Below are 27,167 nucleotides of genomic sequence, written 5' to 3' on the forward strand. Positions count from 1 at the left end.
ATTCAAAGGCAAGCTTTTAACACTAGATGGGCTCCCTCCAGCCCTGGTGTGTCCCAAGGGCCAGGTGGTTTGTAGCCTGAGGGTGCAAAATGCCTTAGATGTTCACCTGAGCAGAACATATCTGAGAAAGTAAAACTGGACTGTGGATCACCGCCCCTCCAAATCATATAATACATTTGAGAACTAATTAAAATTAATTGCTGGGACATAAGTATATACAGTATATTAGGTGAAGTACCTGTATTCTCTCTTTATTCTTAGGCAGAATCAGGGTGACCATTGATGAGTCCAGGGGGGTGTCTTTGTCTCTTCTATTGAAATTTGTCTAAAATAAATGAACATATCCTCACTAAATTTTCCACTTGAACAAGTGTGATTACAGTGAATATACATTATTTGTTTGCTTCTTATTCATACATGTTGATTCATTATGATATTCTCACACAAGAGGACAGGCAAAACATAATTTAAAGAAGTAACAATTCAGAGAAAAAATGACTAATTTACTGAGTGCCTACCATATGCCAGGTGCTTTACACTTTCACACACTAATTCTTTCAACAACCATAGAATACAGATATTACCACCTCAATATTTCAGATGCAGAAACTGAGTCCCAGTGCAGTCAGATCATGCACAGAATATTAAACAGTGGGGCTCAAATTTGAACTCAAGACAGTCTTCAAAATTTGTGCTTTTGCCACCAGCTATGCTCTGTGGGGATTCCCCAGTATCACATGGTGAGACCTCATTATAGTACTGTTTTTTGTTGTTTGTTTTTTTGATTCAGAGTCTCGCTCTGTCGGCCAGGCTGGAGTGCAGTGGCACGATCTTGGCTCACTGCAATCTCCGTCTCCAGGCTCAAGCAATTCTCCTGCCTCAGCCTCCAAAGTAGCTGGGATTACAGGCATGTGCCACCATGACCAGCTAATTTTTGTATTTTTAGTAGAGACAGGTTTCACTGTGTTAGCCAGGCTGGTCTCAAACTCCTGACCTCAGGCAATCTGCTCGCCTCGGCCTCCCAAAGTGCTGGAATTACAGGCATGAGCCACTGCATCTGGCTCTGTTTTTTGTTTTTGTTTTTGTTTTTGAGATGGAGTTTTGCTCTTGTCACCAGGCTAAAGTGCAATGGTGCGATCTCGGCTCACTGCAACCTCCACCTCCTAGATTCAAGTGATTCTCCCACCTCAGCCTCCCAAGTAGCTAAGACTACAGGGGTAGGCTACCACATGCACCTAAGTTTTAAAATTTTTTGTAGAGATAGGATGTTGCTATGTTGCTTAGGCTGGTCTTGACCTCCTGTCCTCATGTGATCCTCCCACCTCAGCCTCCCAAAGTGCTGGGATTACAGGTGTGAGCTACAGTATCTGACCTTGAACACCTTTTTTTTTTGTTTGTTTTTGAGATGGGGTCTTGCTCTGTTCCCAGGCTGGGGTGCAGTGGTAGGATCACAGTTCATTGCAACCTTGACTTCTCAGGCTCAAGAGAGCCTCCTACCCCAGCCTCTCAAGTAGCTAGGACTATAAGCATGCACCACCATGTCTAGCTAATTTTCTTTTTTTTTTTAATGTTTTATTTTTGTTACTTTTTTAAACTCATGATATAAAGAAAAAAATTTTTTTTCAAGATACATTCTCGCTCTATTGCCCAGACTGGAGTGCAATGGCACAATCTCAGCTCACTGCAACCTCCGCCTCTTGGGTTCAAGCAATTCTTGTGACTCAGCTTCCTGAGTAGCTGGGTCTACAGGCATGCAACACCACACCCAGCTAATTTTTGAATTTTTAGTAGAGACAGGGTTTCACCGTATTAGCCAGGCTGGTCTTGAACTCCTGGCCTCATGTGATCTGCCTGCCTTGTCCTCCCAAAGTGCTGAGATTACATGTGTGAGCCACTGTGCCCAGCCATGCCTCGCTAATTTTTAAAAAAAATTTGTGTGGAGATGGGGGTCTTGCTATATTGCCAGGGCTAGTCTTGAACTCCTGGACCCAAGTGATCCTCCTGCTTCAGCCTCCCGAAGTGCTGGGATTACAGGTTTGAGCCACCATGCCTGGCCATCCAGGCTGGAGTACAGCGGTATGATCATGGCTCACTGCAGTCTCCAACTCTGGGCTTATGTGATCTGCCCACCTCAGTGTTCCAAGTAGGTGGGACTACAGGCATGCACCGCCATGCCTAGCTAATTCTTATTGTTTGCAGAGATGAGATCTCACTATGTTGTGCAGGGTGGCCTTGAACTCCTGGGGTCAAACGATCCTCCTGCCTCGGCCTTCTAAAGTATTGGGTTTGGCCAGGCGTGGCGGCTAACACCTACAATCCCAGAACTTTGGGAGGCTGAGGCGGGTGGATCACCTGAGGTCAGGAGTTCGAAACCAGGATGGCCAACATGGTGAAACCCCATCCACACTAAAAATACAAAAATTAGCTAGGTGTGGTGGCAGGTGCCTGTAATCCCAGCTACTCAGGAGGCTGAGGCGGGAGAATCACTTGAACCTGGGAGGTGGAGGCTGTAGTGAGCTGATGAGATAGCACCACTGCACTCCAACCTGGGTGACAGAGTGAGACTCTGTCTCAAAAAAAAAGAAACAAATAAGAAAACATACAAAGTGTTAAGTTTATAGGCATCAGCCACCATGCCCAGCCAACCTACTTTTTTACATTAAAAAATCAAGGATTTTGGCCAAGAATGGTAGCTCATGCCTATAATCTCAGTACTATGGGAAGCCGAAGTGGGCATATTACTTGAATTTAGGAGTTTGAGACCAGCAGCCTGGGCAACATGGTGAAACCCTGTCTCTACTAAAAATACAAAAATTAGCCAAGCATGGTGATGGGCATCTGTAATCTCTGCTACTCCAGAAACTGAGGCACGAGAATCACTTGAACCCAGGAGGGGGAGGTTGCAGTAAGCCAAGATTGTGCCACTGCACTCCAGCCTGGGTAACAGAGCAAGACTCTTGCCTCAAAAAAAAAAAAAAAAAAAAAAAAAAAATCAAGGATTTTATAGCCATAAAACTATAAAGTACTAAACATTGGTTGAATGTCTCTTCTCTGTGTTGTCACTGCATCCTACTCTGTGATATAATTTCCTAATTACTTGTTGAAATCTCCACTGGAGTCTGAAGTCCCTGAGGCAGGGACAGTATTTTGTTCAAGCTTGCATTCTTAGCATCCAGTAAAGGGACTGGCATGCAGTAAGTATCCAGTAAAATTCATTTATTTATTTTAAAATAAAATGTGCTGATTGAATGCATGGGTGGGTAGATGGATGAATAGATGGTAAGTCAGCCTGTTCTTATGGCCTTGGTGTAAAATCACAAATCACCAATATTTGATTCCAGACTTCAGTCATGTCTAATCCAAAGCATTGTCAATGTCTTCCCCAATTTTAATGTTTTCTTGCTCCCAGTGGCACTGTCAGGTTAGGGTAACATAAATGGCTATAATATTTGTCACCCTGTGGGGGAGAGGTGCTAATTTCAGAAATTAGAGAATCTGTGTGACAAAGAATCAAACGAAAATACTACCTCATTTAACCTCGGGTTTTCATTTTTCACTGGTAAAGAACTGGAATTCTCTGAGTTTTTGAAAAAGGTTGGCTGCTTTTGGAGAGTAGAAGCAAATCCTGCCCTTTCCTAGAAGGATTGAGTGAAAAGAGAATCTTATTTTCAATTGATCTATTCAAAATTTACTCAACAGCAAAACTTCTAGCTCTGAAAGCACTTTTGTCTTTAGAAAGCAGAGGGTATGGTGTGAGTGTGGCAGCTTGGAAAGAGACTGATGAGCTATCCAGGTGTCTTAGTCTGGACCAGGCTGGCCCCCAGCCACCCATCTACTCCAGACTACCTCTAGCCACTACCATTCCAGTACTTTGTCTTTCCTCTGGAAATTCAGACTTGGCTAAAACCCAGACTCCTATGCCAGAGTGTAGGAGACGATCAGGAGGCCAATGCCGAAACCTGCTCAGAGATGTCCAGAGGGTCCTTGGAAGGGTTCTGATGCCAAAACAGAAAGTCTCCCCCATCCCAATCTCCATCCCCTTTTTGGTTTAGAATAAACTTAACCCCCTTTCCTTCTCTCCCTCTATGGAATACTGTGTAACCAGAAAGTAGAAATAGCCAGCAAGGCTTTCTTACTGCGGTATCTTCTGTTAACTTTAACTTCCGCATCAACTTTTTTCTCTGATACTGCTCATTTCGTTGTTTCCTAGTCTGAAGTGACTTCTTTTTTTTCCTCTTAAGCATCTTCTTCTGATTCAGCTATTCCACAAAGTAGACACTGGTCACTGAGTATTCCAGAACTAGGCCCACCCACATGTGGCACTCTTCATACAACACTCAAGACACAGGCTAACTCAGTATGCAGCCTTGTGGTATTGGTTTGGAGTGCTGGGATTACAGGCGTGAGCCACCGTGCCCAGCTGTGTCATAATTTTTTTAAGGCTGCTATTTCTTGGGTATAAGAGTTCAGCTTACCTCATCTGCTATGTTTGCTAGGTGAACAGGAAGACCATCTGAGAGAGAACTGTCAGAGCCACTGGTGCTGTTTCCAAAAGAAAAAAAGAAGAGGAAATAGCTGTCATTGATATGTCTAGAAAGCATAACATTTACCACAGTAGCTATATGGGATTAGGATTAGGAGATCTTCTAGCCAACTATATTATTTTCTTTCTTTTTTATGTTTTTGGGATAGGGTCTCACTCTGTCACCCAGGCTGGGGTGCAGTATTGTGATCATAGCTCACTGGTGCCTTGAGCTCCTGGGCTCAAGAGATCCTCCCACCTCAGTCTTCTGAGGAGCCGGGACTACAGGCTTGCACCACCACGGCTGGCTAATTTTTAAAATAATTCTTGAAGACAAGGGATTGCCTGTGTTGTTGCCTGGGCTGGTCTTGAACTTTTGTGTTCAAGCAATCTTCTTGCCTCAGCCTCCTAAAGTGCTGAGATTACAGGTATGTGCAACTGCAACTGTACCCAAACAATTACTAAGAATTCTTGATGGTCGGGCATGGTGGTGCATGCCTGTAATTCCAGCACTTTTGGAGGTGGAGATGGGTGGATCAGCTGAGGTCAGGAGTTTGAGACCACCCTGACTACATGGTGAAACTCCATCTCCATTAAATACAAAAAATTAGCCAGATGTGGTGACGTGTGTCTGTAGTCCAGCTACTTGGGAGGCTGAGGCAGGAGAATAGCTTAAACCTGGGAGACAGAGATTGCAGTGAGTGGAGATCATGCCATTGCACTCCAGCCTGGGCAACAAAAGTGAAACTCTGTCTCAAAAAAAAAAAAATTCTTGACAAGCACATTCATTCATTCATTCACTCTGAACACTTACGGCATGCCAGGCAGTGTGTTAGGCACAGGAAACACATATGAACGAGGCAGAGCCCCTGGCACGAAAGAGTCTGCAATCTATATGGCAAAGCAAATACTGGCCAGATGGTCAAAGTTGCCCTTGGTGGAGGATGTGAGAGGCCACAGGTTTCTCAATATGCAAGCCTACAGAACAGCAGAGGTCTGGGATTTGTTTGAAAACGAGGGATCTTTCTCATTCACTCCTCTTTGGCTGGTACCAATTCAGAGAGTAATCCCAGCATTTTGGGAGGCCGAGATGGGTAGATTACAAGGTAAGGAGTTCAAGGGGGCGCGGTGGCTCAAGCCTGTAATCCCAGTACTTTGGGAGGCCGAGGCGGGTGGATCACGAGGTCAAAAGATCGAGACCATCCTGGTCAACATGGTGAAACCCCGTCTCTACTAAAAATACAGAAAATTAGCTAGGCATGTTGGTGCATGCCTGTAATCCCAGCTACTCGGGAGGCTGAGGCAGGAGAATTGCCTGAACCCAGGAGGCAGAGCCTGCGGTGAGCTGAGATCGCGCCATTGCACTCCAACCTGGGTAACAAGAGTGAAACTCTGTCTCAAAAAAAAAAAAAAAGACCAGCCTGGCCAACATGGTGAAACCCCGTTTCTACTAAAAATTCAAAAATTAGTTGGGTATGGTGGCAGGTGCCTGTAATCCCAGTTACTTGGGAGGCTGAGGTAGGAGAATTGCTTGAACCGGAGAGGTAGAGGTTGCAGTGAGCCACAACTGTGCCATTGCACTCTGGCCTGGGTGACAAGAGGAAGACTCCATCTCAAAAAATAAAACAAAACAAAAAACAAAAACAAGAAATCCGGGATTCTAAGGAGGTACTCTGAAAAATTGTATTCAATAAACAAATACATTTAATAAAGAATCTGAGCATGGAAGACAAAGTAAGATGCTGTTTCTACCAAAAAAAAAAAAAAAAATTAGTGAGCAGTGGTGGTACCTGTCGCCTGTGGTCCCAGACACTTGGGAGGCTGAGGTAGGAGGACCACTTGTGCCCAGGAGGTTGAGGCTGCAGTGAGCTGAGACTGTGCCACTGTACTCCAGCCTGAGCAACAGGGCAAGAACCTAGCTCAAAAAATAAATAAATAACAAAAAGAACCTTCAGGTCACAGACTAAGATTACTTTTATCACCCCTATTTCCTTCAAAAGTTTTGGATGAGGCCAGGCATGGTGGCTCATGCCTATAATCCCCACATTTTGGGAGGCCAACGCAGGAGGGATCGCTTGAGGCCTGGAATTAAAGACCAGACTAGGCAACATAATGATACCCTGTCTCTATTTAAAAAAAAAAAAAAAATTGGCTGGGCGTGGTGGCTCATGCTTGTAATCCCAGCCCTTTGGGAGTTGAAGGCGGGCAGATCACCAGGTCAAGAGATCGAGGCCATCCTGGCCAACACAGTGAAACCCCATCTCAACTAAAAATATAAAAAAAGCTAGCCGGGCGTGGTGGCACGCACCTGTGGTCCCAGCTACTTGAGAGGCTGAGGCGGAAGAATCGCTTGAACCCAGGAAGCAGAGGATGCAGTGAGCCGAGATTGCGCCACTGCACTCCAGCCTGGTGACAGAGCAAGACTCCCATCTCAAAAAAAAAAAAAAAAAAAAATTGCCCTACAAGGGGCGTGTCCCGCCACATGCTGGGACCAGGGTTCGATGTGGAGTCCCCCTCATCCTGGGAAATGGGGTGTGGCCCAAATGGCGGCCACTCCTTTTTAAAACAAGCAAGTTGGCTGGGCACAGTGGCTCACACCTATAATCCCAGCACGTTGGAAGGCTGAGGCTCGAAGATCTCTCTCTTTTTTTTTTAAAAAAGACAGGGTTTTACCATGTTGGTCAGTCTGGTCTTGAACTCCCGACCTCAGGTGATCCGCCTGCCTTGGCCTCCAAAGTGCTTGGATTACAGGCGTAAGCCACTATACCCAGCTGGCTCGAAGATCTCGAGCCCAGGAATTTGAGACTAGCCTGGGCAACATGGCAAAACCCTGTCTCTACAAAAAAAAAAAAATACAAAAATTAGCCAGGTGTGGTGATGTGTGCCTATAGTCCCAGCTACTAGGGAGGGTAAGCTGGGAGAATCACTTGAGTCCAGGAGCTTGAGGCTATAGTGAGCTGTGATTGTGCCACTGACTCTAGCCTGGGTGACAGAGCAGTACCCTTTCTTAAAAAAAAAAAAAAGTTTTGGATGTTCATGTAGACTAAAGTCTTCCCTCACAAACTGTGTCTTCCCCCTTTCTGCAAGGGCTAGGATGAATGAAAACTCAAATAATCAATCCTTTCTTTCTTCGTGTCTTTTGCTTAAATTTCACATTATATTTTTCCCTTTCCTGAGATTTGGTTAGCTAGAACTAAGAGCTTTTCTCTGACAGGGGGTCTATACATAGAAACTTTATTGGCACAAGGCCAGGCACAGTGGCTCATGCCTGTAATCCCCGCACTTTGGGAGGCCAAGATGGGCAAACCACTTGAGGTCAGGAGTTTGAGACAAGCCTGGCCAACATTGTGAAACTCCATCTCTACTAAAAATACAAAAAAAATTTTAGCTGGGCATAGTAGCAGGTGGCTGTAATTCCAGCTACTTGGGATACTGAGGCACAAGAATTGCTTGAACCCAGAGGGTGGAGATTACAATGATGCAGTGAGCTGAGATTGTACCACTGCATTCCAGCCTGGGTGACAGAGTGAGTCTCCGTCTCAAACAAAACACCAAACATTTATTGGCACAGAGCTCAAATCATATGGGAAAAGTTGGCATTGCAAACCAGTCAGCTGCCCAGCCCTTCATTCTGTTTCTGCTCCCGTTGCTCCTCTCAGTGTACAATGAGTAGTCACACTGCAAGACAGCAGGAAGAAAACCCCATCTTCTCTGATCTAATTCCCAATTCCCTGTTCCCACTAGGTTTCTCTAGTCAAGGACACCGGAAGTTCCATTGGTAGAAAACTTTAGCAATGGGACAAAAACACTAAAAGCAGTATGTCCCAGAAAGTGTCAAAACCTGTGTGTACACAAGAGAGCAAACTCAGACTGGGCTTGTACACTCACAGTCTGCTTTTCTTTGCAATTATGAGAATGAATAGGTGGAACCCCACTGGATGCTTATAACAGCCGATCTCCTGAGGCAGAGCCTGGCAAATTGGTTTCAATATTTCTTTATTTTTTTTTAAGATGGAGTCTTGCTTTGTTGCCCAGGCTGGAGCTCAGTGGTGCAATCTCAGCTCACTGCAACCTCTGCCTCCCAGGTTCATGTGATCCTCCTGCCTCAGCCTCCTGAGGAGCTGGGATTACAAGCACATGTCACCACACCAGCTTATTTTTTGTAGTTTAATAGAGAAGGAGTTTCACTGTGTTAGCCATGGTGGTCTTGATCTCCTGATCTGCCTGCCTCGGCCTCCCAAAGTGCTGGGATTACAGGTGTGAGCCACTGTGCCTGGCTGGTTTCAATAATTCTTAACCATATGCATCAGAGTGTCCCTGCTGAGCCACTAAAATGCAGAGTCTGCCTGTTTCTGAGTTGATTCCCACTGTGGTCGGGAATTCGAGACCAGCCTGACCAACATGGAGAAACCCTGTCTTTACTAAAAATACAAAATTAGCCAGGCATGGTGGTGAATGCCTCTAATCCCAGCTACCCTGAAGGCTGAGGCAGAAGAATTGCTTGACTCGGGAGGCGGAGGCTGTGGTGAGCCGAGATTGTGCCATTGTACTCCAGCCTGGGCAACAAGAGCGAGACTCTGTCTCAACAAAAAACAAAACAAAACAACAGATAAATGATATAATCTGATTTAGGTTTTTTAAAAATAATTCTGGTTTTTTTCAGCCTTGCTAGTCCCTTCTTCTTAGTCACTTATGCTGGGTAGTCCCCTATTAAAGTTGTATTGTCCAGCTGAAACCTTAGCCTTGGACTTCTTCTCTATCTGCAACAACTTCCTTGAGATCCCACCCAGTCGTTGTTGTTGTTTTTTGTCTAATTCTGTAGCCCAGGTTGGTGTGTAGTAGTGTAGCCATAGCTCACAGCAACCTTGAACTCCTAAGCTCAGCAATCCTCCTGCCTCAGTTTCTTGAGTAGCTGGGACTACAGATGCATGTCCCTACCCCTACTAAGTTTATTGGGTTTTTTTTTTTTGAGACAGTCTCGCTTTGTCACTCAGACTGAAATGCAGTGGTGAAATCCTGGCTCACAGCAACCTCCACCTCCAGGGTTCTGGTGATCCTCTCTTCCTCCTCAGCCTCTAGAGTAGCTGGGATTACAGGCATCTGCCACCACATCCGGCTAATTTTTATATTTTTAGTAGAATGGGGTTTCACCATGTTCGCCAAGCTGGTCTTGAACTCCTGACCTCAAGTGATCCACCTGCCTTGGCTTCCCAAAGTGCTGGGATTACAGGTGTGAGCCACCATGCCTGGGCCTCTGTGCAAGTTGAAATATCTACCTGGCTGGGCATGGTGGCTCCCGGTTGTAATCCCAGCAATTTGGGAGGCTGTGGCAGGTGGATTCCTTGAATCCAGTAGTTAGAGACCAGTCTGGGCAACATGGCAAAACCTGTTCTCTATTAAAAAAATACATAAATTAACTGAGTGTGATGGTACACACCTGCAGTCTCAGCTACTTGGGGAGCTGAGGCAGGAGGATTGCTTGAGCTCAGGAAGTTGAGGATGCAGTGAGCAGACTGCACCACTGCACTTCAGCCTGGGTGGAGAGCAAGACCCTGTCTCAATAAAAAAAAAAAAAATCATCTATCCAATGACTACTCTCTCCACTGATCCACTGAACCTCTCCACTGAACTCCTGACCCATATATCCTACTGTTTATTCAATAACTCCACTAAATATATAATGGGCATTACAAACTTAAGCCTAACGCCAGACTCCTAATCTTCACTACCTCCCTCACTCCTTTGATCCTTCCCATCTCAGCTAAAACCAACTCCATCCAACCAATTGTGAAGTCATTCTCTTTTTTTTTTTTTTTAAATTATGGAGTCTTACTCTGTCGCCCAGGCTGAAGTGCAGTGGCACCATCTTGGCTCACTGCAACCTCCACCTCCCGGGTTCAAGCAATTCTCCTGCCTCAGCCTCTCAAGTAGCTGGAATTACAGGCATGCGCCAATACATCTGGCTAATTTTTGTATTTTTAGTAAAGATGGGGTTTCACCATGTTGGTCAGGTTGGTCTCGAACTCCTGACCTAATGATCTGCCTGCCTCGGCCTCCCAAAGTGCTGGGATTACAGGCATGAGCCACTGCTCCTGGCCCATTCTCTTCTTTTCTTATGCCCCATATCCAATCCTAGGCAAATCCTAGTGTTTATAATTTCAAAATATAGCTAGAATCCAACCAATTCACACATCCCCCTGCAACCACTACTGGTACTCCGGTCTAAGCTGCTATTACCTTTTACCTGTATTATTGCAAGAGCTTCCTATGGACTCTCCCTGATTAAAACTTTCCTCTTTATGATCTATTTTTCACACAGCAGCCAGTGTTCCTGTTGAAACTAAAACCTGTCACACTAGTTGCCTACAAGGCCCTACACAAACTGCCTGCCCAACTCCCTACTCCTTTCTAATGCCTAAAGTAGAGCATTAGAATATGCTCTATTTTAGGCATATGGCAAAGAATATGCACTTTTTTGTTGCTGTTGATGTTTCTAAGCCTGTCCACAGGCTAGAGTGCAGTAGCATGATCTTGGCTCACTGTAGTCTTAACTTCCTGGGCTCAGGTGATCCTCCCACCTCAGCCTCTCCAGTAGCTGGGACTATAGGCGTGCACCACCAAGCTCAGCTAATTTTTTATTTTTTGTAAAGACAAGATCTCACTACATCACCCAGGTTAACAACAAAGTATTAAAAATAAAATTTAAAAAAGCCCTGGTTTTTCTTTGTTACCTGGATTCAATGTCAGACAAAGGGATATCACTCCAACTTCCTTCTAAATCCTTATCTCGTCCAAGTTCATTGAATTTCTTGTGGATTTTCTGTTGTAAAAGCTCCTTAAGCTCTGCTAGACACTGAGTGAACTATAAAAGTGAAAAAAAGAACTATTTTGACAATTCATTTTATTTTTATTTTTATTTTTTTTTTGAGATGGAGTCTCGCTCTTGTTACCCAGGCTGGAGTGCAATGGCACGATCTCGGCTCACTGCAACCTCTGCCTCCTGAGTTCAAGCAATTCTCCTACCTCAGCCTCCCGAGTATCTGGGACTACAGGCGTGCGCCACCATGCCCAGCTAATTTTTGTATTTTTAGTAAAGATGGGGTTTCACCTTGTTGACCAGGATGGTCTCGATCTCTTGACCTCGTGATCCACCCACCTCAGCATCCCAAAGTGGACAATTCATTTTATTTATTTATTTATTTGAGATGGACTTTTGCTCTTGTTGCCCAGGCTGGAGTGCAATGGTGTGATCTTGACTCACTGCAACCTCTGCCTCCTAAGTTCAAGCGATTCTCCTGCCTCAGCCTCCTACATAGCTGAAATTGCAGGCATGTGCCACCACACCCAGCTAATCTTGTATTTTTAGTAGAGATGGGGTTTCACTATATTGGTCAGGCTGGTCTCGAACTCCTGACCTCAGGTGATCCACCCGTCTCGGCCTCCTAAATTGCTGGGATTACAGGGGTGAGCCATCGTACCTGGTCCATTTTATTTATTCATCAAGTATTTACTAAGTAAATGCTGAAAGGCATCTTATTTATTGCTGGGAACAAAAAGATGAATAATCTGCATTCCTGCTATTAAGGACATGTTAATAGATAAATTACATAAGCTGGAGGAACAGATAAACAGGGAAGAACATCAATGAGCACTGCTGTAGCCACTTTTCTCTGGCTATAGCCAACTGCTTTTTTTTTTTTTTTCTGAGACAGACTCTCACTCTGTTGCCATGCTGGAGTACAGTGGCCTGATCTCGGTTCACTGCAACCTCCACCTCCTGGCTTCAAGCGATTCTCCTGCCTCAGCCTCCCGAATAGCTGGGACTACAGGTGTGTGCCATGACGATGCCCACCTAATTTTTTTTTCTTTTTTTTGAGACAGACTCTCAGTCTGTTGCCAGGCTGGAGTACAGTGGCGCGATCTCGGTTTACTGCAACCTCTGCCTCCAGGGTTCAAGCAATTCTATTTCAGCCTCCCAGGCAGCTGGGAATACAGGCACCTACCACCATGCCTGGCTTTTTTTTTTTTCTCAGATAGAGTCTTGCTTTGTGGCCAGGTGCCAGGCTGCAGTGCAGTGGCGCAATCTCGGCTCACTGCAACCTCTACCTCCTGAGTTCAAGCAATTCTCCTGCCTCAGCCTCCCGAGTAGCTGGGACTACAGGCGTGCCACATACCCAGCTAATTTTTGTACTTTTTTAGTACAGACAGGGTTTCACCATGTTGGCCAGGATGATCTCAATCTCTTGACCTCGTGATCTGCCCGCCTTGGCCTCCCAAAGTGCTGGGATTACAGGCGTAAGCCACCGCGCCTAGCCTTTTTATTTATTAATTTTATTAAAGATAGGGTTTCAACATGTTAGTCAGCTTGCTTTATTTTTTTTTAGAGACAGGATGTCACCCAGGCTGAAGTGCAGTGGCACAATCATGGCTCACTACAGCCTTAACCTCCCAGGCCCAAGCCTCCCACACCAGCCTCCCCAGTAGCTGGGATTACAAGCACATGCCATCACATCTGGCTAATTTTTGTATTTTTTTGTAGAGACAGTCTCACTTTGTTGCTCAAGCTAATTTCCAACTTTTGGGCTCAAGTGATCACCTGCCTCAGCCGCCCAATGTGCTGGAATTATAGGCATGAGCCACTGTAACCTACTTAGTTTTATTTTTTTGCTCTTTGTTGCCTTTCAAAAGCATACCCTACTTTTTATTTTATTTTTTGATGTAACAAGGAAGGAAAACTTAGAATGAGGTTGTTCAGATTTTGACCCACGGAAAATATGGTTTAACAGACTGTGCTGTGGTTAAATTTTCCTTTTTGTTTTTTGAGAAGGAGTTTCGCTCTTGTCACCCAGGCTGGAGTGCAATGGCACAATCTCGGCTCACCGCAACCTCCGCTTCCTGGGTTCAGGCAATTCTCCTGCCTCAGCCTCCTGAGTAGCTGAGATTACAAGCATGCGCCACCATGTCCAGCTAATTTTTTTGTATTTTTGGTAGAGACGGGGTTTCACCATGTTGACCAGGATGGTCTCGATCTATTGACCTCGTGATCCACCTGCCTTGGCCCCCGCAAAGTGCTGGGATTACAGGCTTGAGCCACCGCGCCCGGCCTCTAAATTTTCCTTTGAATATTTTCATTCAACAGTTGCATCTAGGGTACAGCATTTCCAGTGTTCTTGGGGTCAGCATTTCAGAAGGGGTATGAGAGATGAATTAGAGATCATGAGTACAGATTACCCGCCCCCTTCCGCACTTTTTTTTTTGAGACGGGATCTTGCTCTGTTGCTTAGGCTGGGGAGATCACAGCTCACTGCAGTCTCTCAACCTCCTGGGCTCAAGTGATCCTTCCACCTCACTCTCCTGAATAATTGGGACTATAAGCATGTACTACTATGCTTGGCTAATTTTTTAAAATTCTTTTGTAGAGACTTGGTCCTAGTATGTTTCCCTGGCTGGTCTTGAACTCCTGTGTTCATGTGATTCTCCTGCCTCAGCCTCCCTAAGTGCTGGGATTACAACCAGCCCATACCCCTTTTTAAGAAGGCAAGAGGCCAGGTGCAGTGTGGCTCATGCCTCCCAACGCTTTGGGAGGCTAAAGTGGGAGGATGCTTGATCCCAGGAGTCCAAGACCAGCCTGGGGAACACAGCAAGGCCACATCTCTACAAAAAATACAAAAATTAGCTTGGCATGGTGGTGTGCACCTGTGGTCCTAGCTTCTTGGGAGACTGAGGCAGGAGGATCACTTGGGTCCAGCAATTCAAGTCTGCAGTAAGCTACGATCATGCCACTGTACTTTAGTCTGGGAAACAGAGTGAGACCCTGTCTAAGACAAAAAAAAAAAAAAAAATGATAAAGGGAGACAGAAATAACCTGCTGGAGGCCAGGTGTGGTGGCTCATGCCCGTAATCCCAGCACTTTGGGAGGCTGAGGTGGGGGGATCACCAGAGGAGTTTGAGACCAGCCTGGTCAACATGGTGAAACCCCATCTCTACTAAAAATACAAACATTAGGGCTGAGCATGGTGGCTCATGCCTGTAAACCCAGCACTTTGGGAGGCCAAGACAGCTGGATTGCTTGAGGCCAGGAGTTCAAGACCAGCCTGGCCAATGTGGTGAAACCCCATCTTTACTAAAAATATAAAAATTAGCCAGCCAGGCAGGGTGGTGCACACCTGCAATCCCAGCTATGCAGGAGGCTGAGGTGGGAGAATTGCCTTAACCCTCTACTGCACTCCAGCCTGGGCGACAGAATGAGACTCTTCCAAAAAAAAAAAAAAAAAAAAAAAACAGAAAGGAGAAAAGAATCTGCTGGAGAAACAAAACTAACGGAAACTTTTGTTTTCAGGATGGGGTAGCTGGAACACTTGTAGAGAAGGGAAAGCAAAGAGAGAGAAAAATTGAGGATATAGACAAAAGAAGAAATTATAATAATCATGATTAGTTTTTTGTTTGTTTTTCAGGAAGACATAATTAATGAAGTGAGACCTCAGAAAAGCTGTAGGGGAAGTTGACAAGTCCACACAGAGCAGGGCTAATTTTGGAGAAGAGAAAAGACATCTGTCCAGGCACAGTGGCTCACGCCTGTAATCCCAGAATTTTGGGAGGCCGAGGCTGATGGATCATCTGAGGTCAGGAGTTCCACACCAGCCTGACCAATATGGTGAAACCTCATCTCTACTAAAAAAAAATCCAAAAATTAGCCGGTCATGATGGTACACTTCTGTAATCCCGGCTAATCAGGAGGCTGAGGAGGGAGAATCCCATGAACCTGGGAGGCAGAGATTGCAGTGAGCTGAGATCTCAAGCCACTGCACTCCAGCCTGGATGACAGAGGGAGACCAGTCTCAAAAAAAAAAAAAAAAAAAAAAGAAAGGAAAGATAATTGGTGTTGTAGCTGGGAGCAGGGGCTCATGCTTGTAATCCCAGCACTTTGAGGCTGAGGCAGGAGGATTACAAACCCAGGAGTTGGAGACTAACCTGATAACAGAGAGAAACCCTGTCTCTATAAAAACTTAAAAATTAGCTGTGTGTGGTGATGCACACTTGTGGTCTCAACTACTTGGGAGGCTAAGGTGTTGAGGCTGCAATAAACCATGATCATGCCATTGCACTTCAGCTTGGGTGATAGAGTGAGACCCTGTCTCAAAAAAAAAAAGAGCTGGGTGTGGTGGCTCATGCCTGTAATCCAAGCACTTTGGAGGCCAAGGCGGGTGGATCATCTGAGGTCGGGAGTTCAAGAACAGCCTGACCAACATGGTGAAACCCCGTCTTTTTTTTTAAAAAAAAAAAGAGTAAGTGTTACCATAGGTAAGCTCAGAAGTGAGGGGAGATGTGTTCTAAAGGACTGCCTCCATCTCCTTGGTGAATTATGAGGTCTTACCATTTGCAGACAGTGAGTAGGGTGGGGGCTTTCTCATTTTCTTTGATTATAAAAACTTCAGAAAACTAGTAAGAGGAAAATAAAGATCGCCTATAATTCCACTGGGCTCACTTTGGACCCATGTGAAACTGATCACAGCAGCATCACCACATTTTTTTTTCTTTCTTTTTTTTATTTTTCTGAGACAGAGTCTCAGTCTTGCTCTGTCATCCAGACTGGAGTGCGGTGGCTCGATATCAGCTCAGTGCAATCTCTGTCTCCTGGGTTCAAGTGATTCTCATGCCTCAGCCTCCTGAGAGCTGGATTACAGGTATACATCACCATGCCCAGCTAATTTTTTGTATTTTGACTAGAGTTGGGGTTTTGCCATGTTGCCCAGGCTGGTCTTGAAACTCCTGAGCTCAGGCAATCTGCCCTCCTCAACCACCCAAAGAGCTAGGATTACAGGTGTGAGCCACCTTGCCTGGCCTGCACCACATTTCTGGAAACCCCATTTTTACCTTTGTTTGGTCAGGATCACAAAGGTCCAGAAGGGTGTCACAGACATGATAACCTAAGGACTTCAGATCTTCAGTGGTAAAGTGGGTGCCTTTTTTACTACCTGGGGAAAAAAAAAAAACACAAACATTTCCAATTAAATTTTAATGACTGAATACAAATCTAATTTATGATTATCTTTTTAAAAATACCACCACTGGCCGGGCACAGTGGTTCACGCCTGTAATCCCAGCACTTTGAGAGACCAAGGTAGGCCCTTTGTGGGAGCCTAGGAGCTCAAGACCAGCCTGGGCAACACAGTGAGACCTTGTTTCTACAAAAAATACAAAAATTAGCCTGATGCTGTGGCATGTGCCTATAGTCCTAGCTACTCAGAAGGCTGAGGCTGGAGGCTAAGGCAGGAGTATCATCTGAGCCAGGGAGGCAGAGGTTGTAGTGAGCTGAGATTGTGCCACTGTGCTCCAGCCTGGGTAACAGAGGGAGACCCTGCCTCAAACAAACAAAACAAAACACCTCTGATTCTAGAATATTATGCTTCAGGAGAGTGTGGCTGTCCTAATTTTCATTTGGTTCAGAAGAATCTTTGGCAACAAAAAAAAATTACAATCATGATGGTTCTAATTACTGAGGTTTTTACTTTGTATTAGGCACTATGGCAAGTGCTCTCCAAGCACCATCTCACTAGGCAGTACCTACAATGCAAGTACTATTATTACTGCCAGTAAAAGAAAAGTGAGGCTGGGCGTGGTGGCTCATGCCTATTGTCCTAGAACTTTGAGCAGCTGAGGCAGGAGGATTGCTTGAGCCAGGGAGTTTGAGACTAGCTTGGGAAACATAGGAAGACTATGTCTTACAAGAAATTAAAAAATTAGCCGGGCACGGTGATGTGCACCTGACTCCCAGCTACACGGGAGGCTGAGGTGGGAGAATCACTTGAGCCAGGGAGGCTGAGACTGCAGAGAGCCATGATCATGCCACTGTACTCTAGCCTGGGTGAAAGAAACCCTGTCTCAGAAAAAAAGAAAAAGGAAGGAAGGAAGGAAAAAGAAAGGAAGGAAGGATGTTAGTTCAAGAAGGTTAGATAATTTACCCGAGAACACAAAACTTGTTTATTTATTTATTTATTTATTTATTTATTTATTTTAGAGAGAAAAAGAGAAAAAGAAGGGGGAAAAAAAGAAAAAGAGGGAAAAAGGAATATTACTTCATTCCTAAAATGGGTTTCAATAATGGCCGATCAATATTTTGAGTGTTTAAAGTGGTTAATGCATATTTTATGTGTTTAAAATGGAGACCTCTATTATGTTTATTTGTTCTGGCTCTGAGTTCAAGTCCTGGATATCGTTATCATTTTGTTGTCTTGTTGAATCTAAATCTCATTATGTGTCTTATGTATCTGGGTGTTAAGATCTCTTATTGTTACATTAATCCTTTTACCCTTGCATCCTTGTAGCTTTGAAATCTATTTTATTAAGTGTGAGAATTGCAACTCCTGCTTTTTATTTATTTATTTTTGCTCTCCATTTGGTTGGTGAGTTTTTTTCCATCCCCTTGTTTTGAGTCTTTGTATATCTTCAGATATATCGTTAGATTTTGTGGATAATGTATATTTTGTGTGTTTAAAATGGAGAGCTCTATTGAGTTTATTTGTTCTGGATCTTAGTTCCAGTCCCGGGTATTGTTATCAATTTGTTGTCTCGTTGAATCTAAATCTCATTATGGGTCTTATGTATCTGGGTGTTAAGATCTCTTATTATTACATTATTCCTTTTACACAAAACTTGTTAATGGTGCTGAAACTCAACCCCCATCAGCCTGATTCCAGGTATTTAGCAACCACTATTCCATACTGCCCCCTCAAATGTTATATTTCACCTTCATATTTTGTGCACTCAAATGTAGCATGTCTAGACAAAGAAATCCTCTAGATCCATTATCTCCCCAGCATTCAAAGGCATTTCATCTCCCTGATGCTTTACTTGGCTTTCTCTTGCCACACTGGTCTAGGATACACAAAGAACGTACCCAGGGTAGAGCCACCAAAGGTAGACTCCATGGTGTAGCTGTTTAGGATTCCCATCCGCCACATCACAACTCGCCCCGTTCCTTCTTTGCATTTTTGGACCTTAAAATTACAACTGTGAAAAGAGAACTAAAAAGAAATCCAAATTTTCTGTTAATCATAAATTGGCCAGTATGAAAGTCTAAGATTCATTAATATGATATAAGAACAGTTTCCTTGGGGTCCATGTATTCTTTCTTTTTTTTGAGACAGAGTTTCGCTGTTGTTACCGAGACTGGAGTACAATGGCACGATCTTGGCTCACCGCAACCTCTGCCTCCTGGGTTCAAGCAATTCTCCTGCCTCAGCCTCCTGAGTAGCTGGGACTACAGGCGCGCACCACCATGCCCAGCTAATTTTTGTATTTTTAGTAGAGACGGGGTTTCACCTTGTTGACCAGGATGGTCTCAGTCTCGATGGTCTCGATCTCTTGACCTCGTGATCCACCCACCTTGGCCTCCCAAAGTGCTGGGATTATACCATGTATTATTTCTTAAAGCATGTTCCACAAAATACTAATTTGGAGGGATGTTAACAGGTATTACGGGGGAAAAAGGAGTTCTGTGGTCACATTAGGGAGATGAAGGGTTAACAAAACTAAACAGGCTTTCTCTGCAAGCCCTTTCAGAGTGTTTAATATGTGGACTGTAATCTTCCAAAGGGAAGAGAGTATATTTGCAATTTGTTTTCCAAACTTTTTTGCCCACGAACCCTTCCTTCCTGTTGTCTCCACCCCACTTCCCCAAGGAGAATTTTGCAGGACTAGGTTTCCTAGATTACCTGTTTGGCATTCAAGGCACTAGCCAACCTTTCTAACCCTTATTTTCTGCCCCTCCCCAAGTTGAACCCCTAAAACTAGTTGTGCTTATCTTCTCTCTATGATATATGTATTCCTTACCCCTGTAAGCTCTGCCTGGAACTCTCTCCCCCTTACATTAACCTTATCACTCGGAGTTCAATATCCTCCGTTATCTTTTATGATCCCTCAGCCCTTGTGTCTCACTTGGAGTTTGTAATATACACTTGGCACCTCTCCCTATTCACCCTATCCTGCTAAAAAGATCTTGCAGTTGGAAGGTATCTCATTGTCCAGTGGTTTTTAAATTGTGCTCTGTGGAACCCAGCGTTCTACTGAGGAGCCTCAGGGCTATTTTTGCTTCAAAGAATGAAGGAGCGGCCGGGCGCGGTGGCTCATGCCTGTAATCCCAGCACTTTGGGAGGTTGAGGTGGGTGGATCATGAGGTCAAGAGATCGAGACCATCCTGGTCAACAAGGTGAAACCCCGTCTCTACTAAAAATACACACACACAAAAAAAAATTAGCTGGGTATGGTGGCGTGTGCCTGTAATCCTAGCTACTCAGGAGGCTGAGGCAGGATAATTGCCTGAACCCAGGAGGCGGAGGTTGCCGTGAGCCGAGATTGTGCCATTGCACTCCAGTCTGGGTAACAAGAGCGAAACTCCGTCTCAAAAAACAAAAAAAAAGAAAGAAAGAAGGAGACACAGGGCGGGCATAGTGGCTCACGCCTATAATCCCAGCTACTCAGGAGGCTGAGGCAGGAGACTAGCTTGAACCCGGGAGGCAGAGGTTGCAGTGAGCTAAGATTGCGCCACTGCATTCTATCTTGGGTGCTTGGGTGACAGAGCGAGACTGTCTCAAAAAAAAAAAGCAAAGAGGAAGGAAGAAAAGCTTCCTCTTTTCTTTTTTTAAACAAATAAGAATAACAATATAAAATGTTAATCTCATATATTTTTATGTTAAAAAACTTGTATTATTATTTAAATACTTTTCTAAGGCCAGGTGCAGCAGCTCACACCTGTAATCCCAGCATGTGAGAAGGCTGAGGTGGAAGGGTCACTTGAACCCAGGAGTTCAAGACCAGCCTGGGCAACATAGTGAGACCCCATCTCTGTCGGGGGGGGGGAAAAAACTTAAAAATATCCAAACTAGGCCAGGCTGGGCATGGTGGCTCACTGCACCCCGCCCCACAGCAATTCTTAAAACCACGCTTTTCACCAGGCACGGTAGCTCACGCTTGTAATCCCAGCACTTTGGGAGGCAGAAGCGGGTGGATCAAGAGGTCAGGAGTTTGAGACCAGCCTGACCAACTTGGTGAAACCCCATCTCTACTAAAAATACAAAATTAGCCGGGCATGATGGTATGCACCTGTAATCCCAGCTACTGGAGAGGCTGAGGCAGAAGACTAGCTTGAACCCTGGAGGCAGAAGTTGCAGTGAGCTATCTTGCCATTGCACTCCAGCCTGGACAAGAGTGTGACTCCATGTCAAAACAAAATAAAATATGCTTTTCTAACTTCTTGAAGTCTAGGTTGCTGGGATTTACCAAAGATAATAAAAAAGAGATACAAAGTGCCAAATAAAACACTACATATAGGGAGTAGCAGTTCCCTTTTCCCTAACTCAATGAACAGAAAATTACATTATGTGCTTACCTTATCTGGTGCATTTTTGCTTAACATTAAAGGAAAAACTCGTTCATGAAGCCAGTACTTGTGATTGTTGTTATTACAGCCATACAGGAAGATATTATTCTTACGACTGTGGCCATGGAAATCACAATACAACAGAACCTCTCTTTCTTCAAGAAGTCTATTGAGGGGGCAAACAAAGGACTCAGTGGACACCCAAATGCATGCAAATAATTAAGGATCATTTGGCATCTCTGCCGTAAGGAAAGTTGTTGATACCTTCCCTCCTAAGAAAATCTCAACTCCAGTGGCCTTCAATGGACCCTCATCTCCATTCTCAGCCACTGCAGAAAACATGTCACCAGCTTGCCTTGTCAGTCAGAAGGACTTGAAATGAAAAAAGTTTTTTTTTTTCTTTTTTGAGACAGGGTGTTGCTCTGTTGCTCAGGCTGGAGTATAGTGGCCTGACCATGCCTCACTTAGCCTTAACCTCCTGGGCTCAAGTCATCCGCCCACCCCTACTATCCAAATACCTCTTGGTAGGTCCCAGAGGGGATTATATCTCAACATGAGATTTGGATGGGGAAAAATACCCAAACTATATCACCCTGTCTCTACAAAAAAAACAACATAAAAAAGAAAGCTTGGTGTAGTGGCATGTGCCTCTAGTCCCAGCTACTTCTGACCTCAAGTGATTCACCTGCCTTTGCCTCCCAAAGTGCTTGGATTAGACATGAACCACCATGCCCAGCCAGGTATTTCTTTATAGCAATGCAAGTACAACCTAATACACAGGTCTCACTATGTTCCCCAGCTTGGTCTCCAACCCCTGGGCTCAAGTGATCCTCCCACCTCGGCCTCTCAAAGTGCTGGGATTACAGGCATGAGTCACTGTGCCTGACCAGAAATGGCAATTTCTGATGTGGAAGGGGGTGGTGGGTAGCCTTGTGTAAGTTGACAAGGAAGTGGAAAAAAACCTATTGAGAAAAAGCCCACCATGGTGCAGACCTGTGAAGAAAGAGAAGGAGACACAGAGTGGGCAGTTGCAGGAAAGAAAAAGAACCAAAGAAAGCCATGGTTCCTGACTTTTGAGGGCTCATTCCTACAAGGCTCAGCTCTTCTTTGTCTCATGATCACCCAGGACACCTATTCCAACTTTCCAAACATGTTCACTTTCTCCGTGATGAGTATAGCAACAACAATACTACACATTTATAACGTGCCACATAATACAGTAAATAGATTATCTCAATCCTCACAGTTACCACCCAAGGCAGATATTATTATTCCCATTCTACAGATAGGAAAGCTGAAGCTCAAACACATTAAATCACTTAGCCAATGTCATAGAACCAACCAGCAGTAAAAACGAAGTCTCAAATTGTAAAAACAAAAGTAAAAACAGTAAAAACGGAAGTCTCAAAGCAGTAAAAACAGCAGTCTCAAACTTAGGCCTGACTCTGAAACACGTGCTCTTAGGTATCATGCTTGCCATGGCGCGATCTCAGTTCACTGCAACGTCTGCCTCCCAGGTTCAAGTGAGTCTCCTGCCTCAGCCTCCCAAGTAGCTGGGATTACAGGCACCCACTACCATGCCTGGCTAATTTTTGTATTTTTAGTAGAGACAGAGTTTTACCATATTGGCTAGGCTGGTCTTGAACTCCAGATCTCAGGTGATATGACCGCCTTGTCCTCCCAAAGTGCTGGGATTACAAGTGTGAGCCACCACGCCGGGCTCACATATTCTTATATGCTGTATTTTCATTTCCAGTGAGATGAAACTTCCTTCAGTGTGGGCACTATTACATTATAGACTTCAATGCTTTTGTACAGGCTTGAAAACTGCTGAGTGATTTTATGATTCTTTCTTTGTGATAGGCAATATAAGATGGTAAAAGGAATTTAGAGTCTGGAACCAGAGAGCCTGTATTTAAATATCTACTCTCACTAGCATTATGACCTTAGGCAAGTTACTTAAATTATCCAGTTCTCAATTTTTTTTTTTTTTGAGACAGAGTCTCGCTCTGTCACCCAGGCTGAAGTGCAGTGGTGCGATCTCCAGTCACTGTAACCCTTACCTCCCTGGTTCAAGTGATTCTCCTGCCTCAGCCTCTTTAATAGTTAGGATTACAGGCACCCCACCACGTCTGGCTAATTTTTGTATTCTTAGTAGAGACTGGGTTTTGCCATGTTAGCCAGGCTGTCTGGAATTCCTGATCCCAGGTGATCCACCCACCACAGCTTCCCAAAGTGCTGGGATTACAGGTGAGCCACCACGCCTAGCCTCGGTTCTCAATTTATCATACAACATGCGATATTGACTGTGCCTACCTCATAGGGTTAATGTGAAGATTAAATGAGTCATGTGTGTAATGTACCTAGCATATACCTTGCCCCTTCATGTGTATGCGCTTACTAATTTTTAGTACTATTAATAGTACACAAATCTCATCATGAAGACCTAAGAACTTCCCTGACCTCTGACTGTTTCCATTCAATTATTTCACTTACAAGTGAAATGACTATTGCTGACATGTTCCATGTCCAGTTTCAACCTAAAGATGAGACACAATTTAAAAGTCTAAAAATTAAGAAAGTCACTTGACTACAAAGAGACTGGTAAGGACTCTGTCTCCAAAGTTATACTCCATTCCTATAACAACAGAAGAGACCTCATACCCCATCAGGTAGGGATATCCGGTGCTAGTACTCGTAACAGTCACAGATCAACAGATAAGTCTCACCATTTGAAAAGAAAAAAAAAGTCTCACCTCTTGATCATGTTCCTGGTGTACCAAATACAAGGGAAAGACTCCTTCAGAATGGTTTTATAATGCCTGTTCAGATCTCTTCCAGCCAAAGAGCACCGATAATTCCCCACAATCACATCATCTGGATTTAACATGGGAAGCACCTTGAAGACAAAAATATCCCTGAGGAGCTGGGCATCTGGGGAGTTGCTAAGAATGAAGTCCAAAAAGCCTTTCATAACCCAGGAGCCATTACTTTCCCCAGGGTGGACTCTGGCACTCAAGACCACAGCCTTTTTTGCAGCTGCCTCTTGAGGGGTCTGGGATGGGTTGGTGATGGTGAGCAGGTAAACGGTATTTCCCGCTAGGCTCCTGCATAAAGTTCGGAGCTTGCAGAACTGGGACTGGATGGGGTTGTTTGCCACTGACAGGAGGTAGCATTGCAAATCAGTGTATGTATATGGGTAGAAGTGTGCAAAGAAGCAAGTGTCCTGGTCATATGGAAACTGAATGGTCCATGTGAGACAGTAGAAGGGCTGCTGCCCATCATCCATGTTGTTTTTGTAGTACTTGATTTCATTTCCTTCTCTCCTCCAGCCAATATTGCGGGTGTCAGCATCCAATTGAGAATACAAGAGTGGCTTCATTCCTACAGTATAAAGACTCTTGGGTTTTAGCAAGTTGACAATGGTGAAGCGATAGGTGGCATCTTTTCTGGTGTTCTGAACACGAAAATAAAACCACTGAGTGTGTTTGTTTGTGTAGAGGTCAGTTTGCAAGGTAAGTTCATACTCATAAGTGTCTCTGTAATGGAGAAAATAGAACAATTCAGTAACCTTACACCGTGCCTGAAAAAACAAATTAGGAAAATGTTGTTTTCTCCTGGTAAAAACAGGTCTTATTACAACAGAAAAACCTGCTGCGTTAATCATTTATTCTCTGTATTCCCAGCACTTTGGGAGGCCGAGGTTGGCGGATTGCCTGAGGTCAGGAATTCAAGACCAGCCTGGCCAACATAGTGAAACCCCGTCACTACAAAAAATACAAGAAAAAAAAAAATTAGCCAGGCGTGGTGTGGGCACCTATAATCCCAGCTACTCGGGAGACTGAGGCAGGAGAATCACTTGAACCCTGGAGACGGAGGTTGCAGTGAGCAGAGACCACACTATTGCACTCCAGCCTGGGCAACAAGAGTGCAAACAACAAAACAGTAACGAGGTAAGCCAGTATGGTGTCACACCCCTGAAGTCCCAGTTACTCCTGAGACTCAGGTGGGAAGATCATATGAGGTCAGGAGTTCGAGGCTGTAGTGTACGATGATTGTACCTGTGAATAGCCAGTGAACTCTAGCATGGGCAACATAGTGAGACACTGTTGCTAAAAACAAATAAAATAAATAAGGAGGTATACCTGTGGTACTGCTATAGAAAAACACCTGAAATTTATGAAGTGGAAAAAAAAAAAGCAATTTGACAATTTGCAAAACAATATGTATGTACCCCATTAACCAATTTTTACTTTAAAAATATTATGATTTATATATATTACACATACACACAGAAAAAAATTAAGGCATATATACCAAACTTAGTATTTGCTGTATCTGGCCAGGCGAGGTGGTTCACGCCTGTTATCCCAGAACTTTGGGAGGCCAGGAGATTGAGACCAGCCTGGTCAACATGATGAAACCCCGTCTCTGCTAAAAATACAAAAATTAAGTCAGGCTCGGTGGCTCATGCCTGTAATCCCAGCATTTTGGGAGCCTGAGGTGGGTGGATCACAAGGTTGAGTTCCAGACCAGCCTGGCTAATGTGGTGAAACCCTGTCTCTACCAAAAAAAAATTAGCTGGGTGTAGTGGCACATGCCTGTAATCCCAGCTACTCCGGAGGCTGAGGCAGAAGAATTGCTTGAACCCCGGAGGCGGAGGTTGCAGTGAGCCAAGATTGTACCACTGCACTCCAGCTTGGGTGATAGAGCAAGCCTCTGTCTCAAAAGAAAAAAAAAATTAGCTGGGTGTGGCTGCACGTGCCTGTAATCCCAGCTATTCGGGAGGCTGAGGCGGGACAATCACTTGAACCACGGAGTCGGAGATTGCAGTGAGCCGAGATCGTGCCACTGCATTCCAATCTGGTGAAAGAGCAAAAAAAATTTTTTTGCTGCATCTAGGAAGTATTACTATAAGACTTTTTAATGTTATACATATTTTTACTAATACAAATTTTAGGTGAGTTGTCATTTCCTTAATAAGCAAATAATTTAGAAAATATTTTGGGGAAAAACATGAGTCATAATTACTCAATTTTTCTTCATCCCCATCACTCCTTTCTTTTTTGCAAATACTCTTGATTCCTAATATCATTCCTGAAGGTTACCCTTCAGTCACTCCAATCATTATCCTTTTGGGAAACTGGTACTTACACTCTGACAGCTTTTTGCAGATTCCCACTCTCAAACCTTGATTCAAATAGTAGAGTATTATCTTCTGGTCCTCGCAACGTGACCCCAAGTTGCTTGATAATTCCTCGTTTGCCTCCCACTCTGGAACTGGTGAAATAGGAACCTTCTGTGGGCACTGTAGATAAAAGAGACATATTTAGGTTAGGTTTTACTAAGAATCTACTCATTCAGCAAATACTGAGACCCTCTATGTGGACAACACTATTCCAGATTAACAACAGTGAATTTTCTAATTTTCAACTATCTTTGTGGAGACTTTTAATTTTCAGTAAGTATTGCTTGGTCGGGCACAGTAGCTTGCGCCTGTAATCCCAGCACTTTGGGAGGCCAAAGCAGGTGGATCACCTGAGGTCAGGAGTTTGAGAAGCCCCATCTCCACTAAAAATATAAAATTAGCTGAGCATGGTGGCACAAGCCTGTAGTCCCAGCTACTTGGGAGGCTGAGGCAGGAGAATTGATTGAACCTGGGAGGCAGAGGTTGCAGTGAGCCGAGATTATGCCATTGCACTCTAGCCTGGGCGACAAGAGTGAGACCTGGTCCCCACACCAAAAAAAAAATATTTCTTTGAAGTCCCTAGGTGTTTTAAAGCACTTCTCATTTTTTGAGACCAAGTTTCACTCCGTTGTCCAGGATGGAGTGCAGTGGCACAATCTCTACTCACTGCAACCTCTGCCTCCCAGGTTCAAGCAATTCTCCTGCCTCAGCCTCCCAAGTAGCTGGGACTACATGCTTGTGCCACCATGCTCAGCTAATTTTTGTATTTTTAGTAGAGACGGGGCTTTGCCATGTTGGCAAGGCTGGTCTTGAACTCCTGACTTCAGGAGATCTGCGAACCTCGGCCTTCCAAAGTGCTGGGATTACAGGAGTGAGCCACTGCGCCTGGCCCAAAGCACTTCCTTTTGCTTCACAGCTACTCTCAGCATTTCAGATACTGCTTGTGCCCATCTAAACCCTAATTTAAGAGGCTGGGCATGGTGGCTCATGCCTGTAATCCCAGCAATTTGGGGGCTCAGGCAGGCAGATCACTTGAGCTCAGGAGTTTGAGACCAACCTAGGCAACATAGTAAAACCCT

General features: G+C 44.5%; 1 protein-coding gene across 17 annotated transcripts in view; it reads right to left on the reverse strand.

Moving 5' to 3' along the window:
* Positions 1 to 27,167, reverse strand: part of AGBL2 (AGBL carboxypeptidase 2) — a 61,140-nt gene that overhangs the window by 7,847 nt on the left and 26,126 nt on the right. For 15 of the 17 annotated variants that reach the window (XM_078340999.1, XM_035262690.3, XM_035262693.3 and 12 more), the window contains 10 exons: positions 26,055 to 26,208; positions 23,657 to 24,439; positions 20,910 to 21,066; positions 18,420 to 18,546; positions 16,397 to 16,497; positions 11,254 to 11,384; positions 4,476 to 4,542; positions 4,137 to 4,259; positions 3,528 to 3,635; positions 239 to 325 (listed from right to left, as the gene is read on the reverse strand). In XM_078340999.1, the coding sequence (XP_078197125.1) occupies positions 239 to 325; positions 3,528 to 3,635; positions 4,137 to 4,259; positions 4,476 to 4,542; positions 11,254 to 11,384; positions 16,397 to 16,497; positions 18,420 to 18,546; positions 20,910 to 21,066; positions 23,657 to 24,439; positions 26,055 to 26,208 (1,838 nt within the window). The remainder of the gene's footprint in view (positions 1 to 238; positions 326 to 3,527; positions 3,636 to 4,136; positions 4,260 to 4,475; positions 4,543 to 11,253; positions 11,385 to 16,396; positions 16,498 to 18,419; positions 18,547 to 20,909; positions 21,067 to 23,656; positions 24,440 to 26,054; positions 26,209 to 27,167) is intronic. The other 2 variants (XM_078341007.1, XM_078341008.1) reach the window with 1 other exon arrangement.

This window comes from Callithrix jacchus, chromosome 10, assembly GCF_049354715.1.
Source record: "Callithrix jacchus isolate 240 chromosome 10, calJac240_pri, whole genome shotgun sequence".
NCBI classification, from domain to species: Eukaryota; Metazoa; Chordata; class Mammalia; order Primates; family Cebidae; genus Callithrix; species Callithrix jacchus.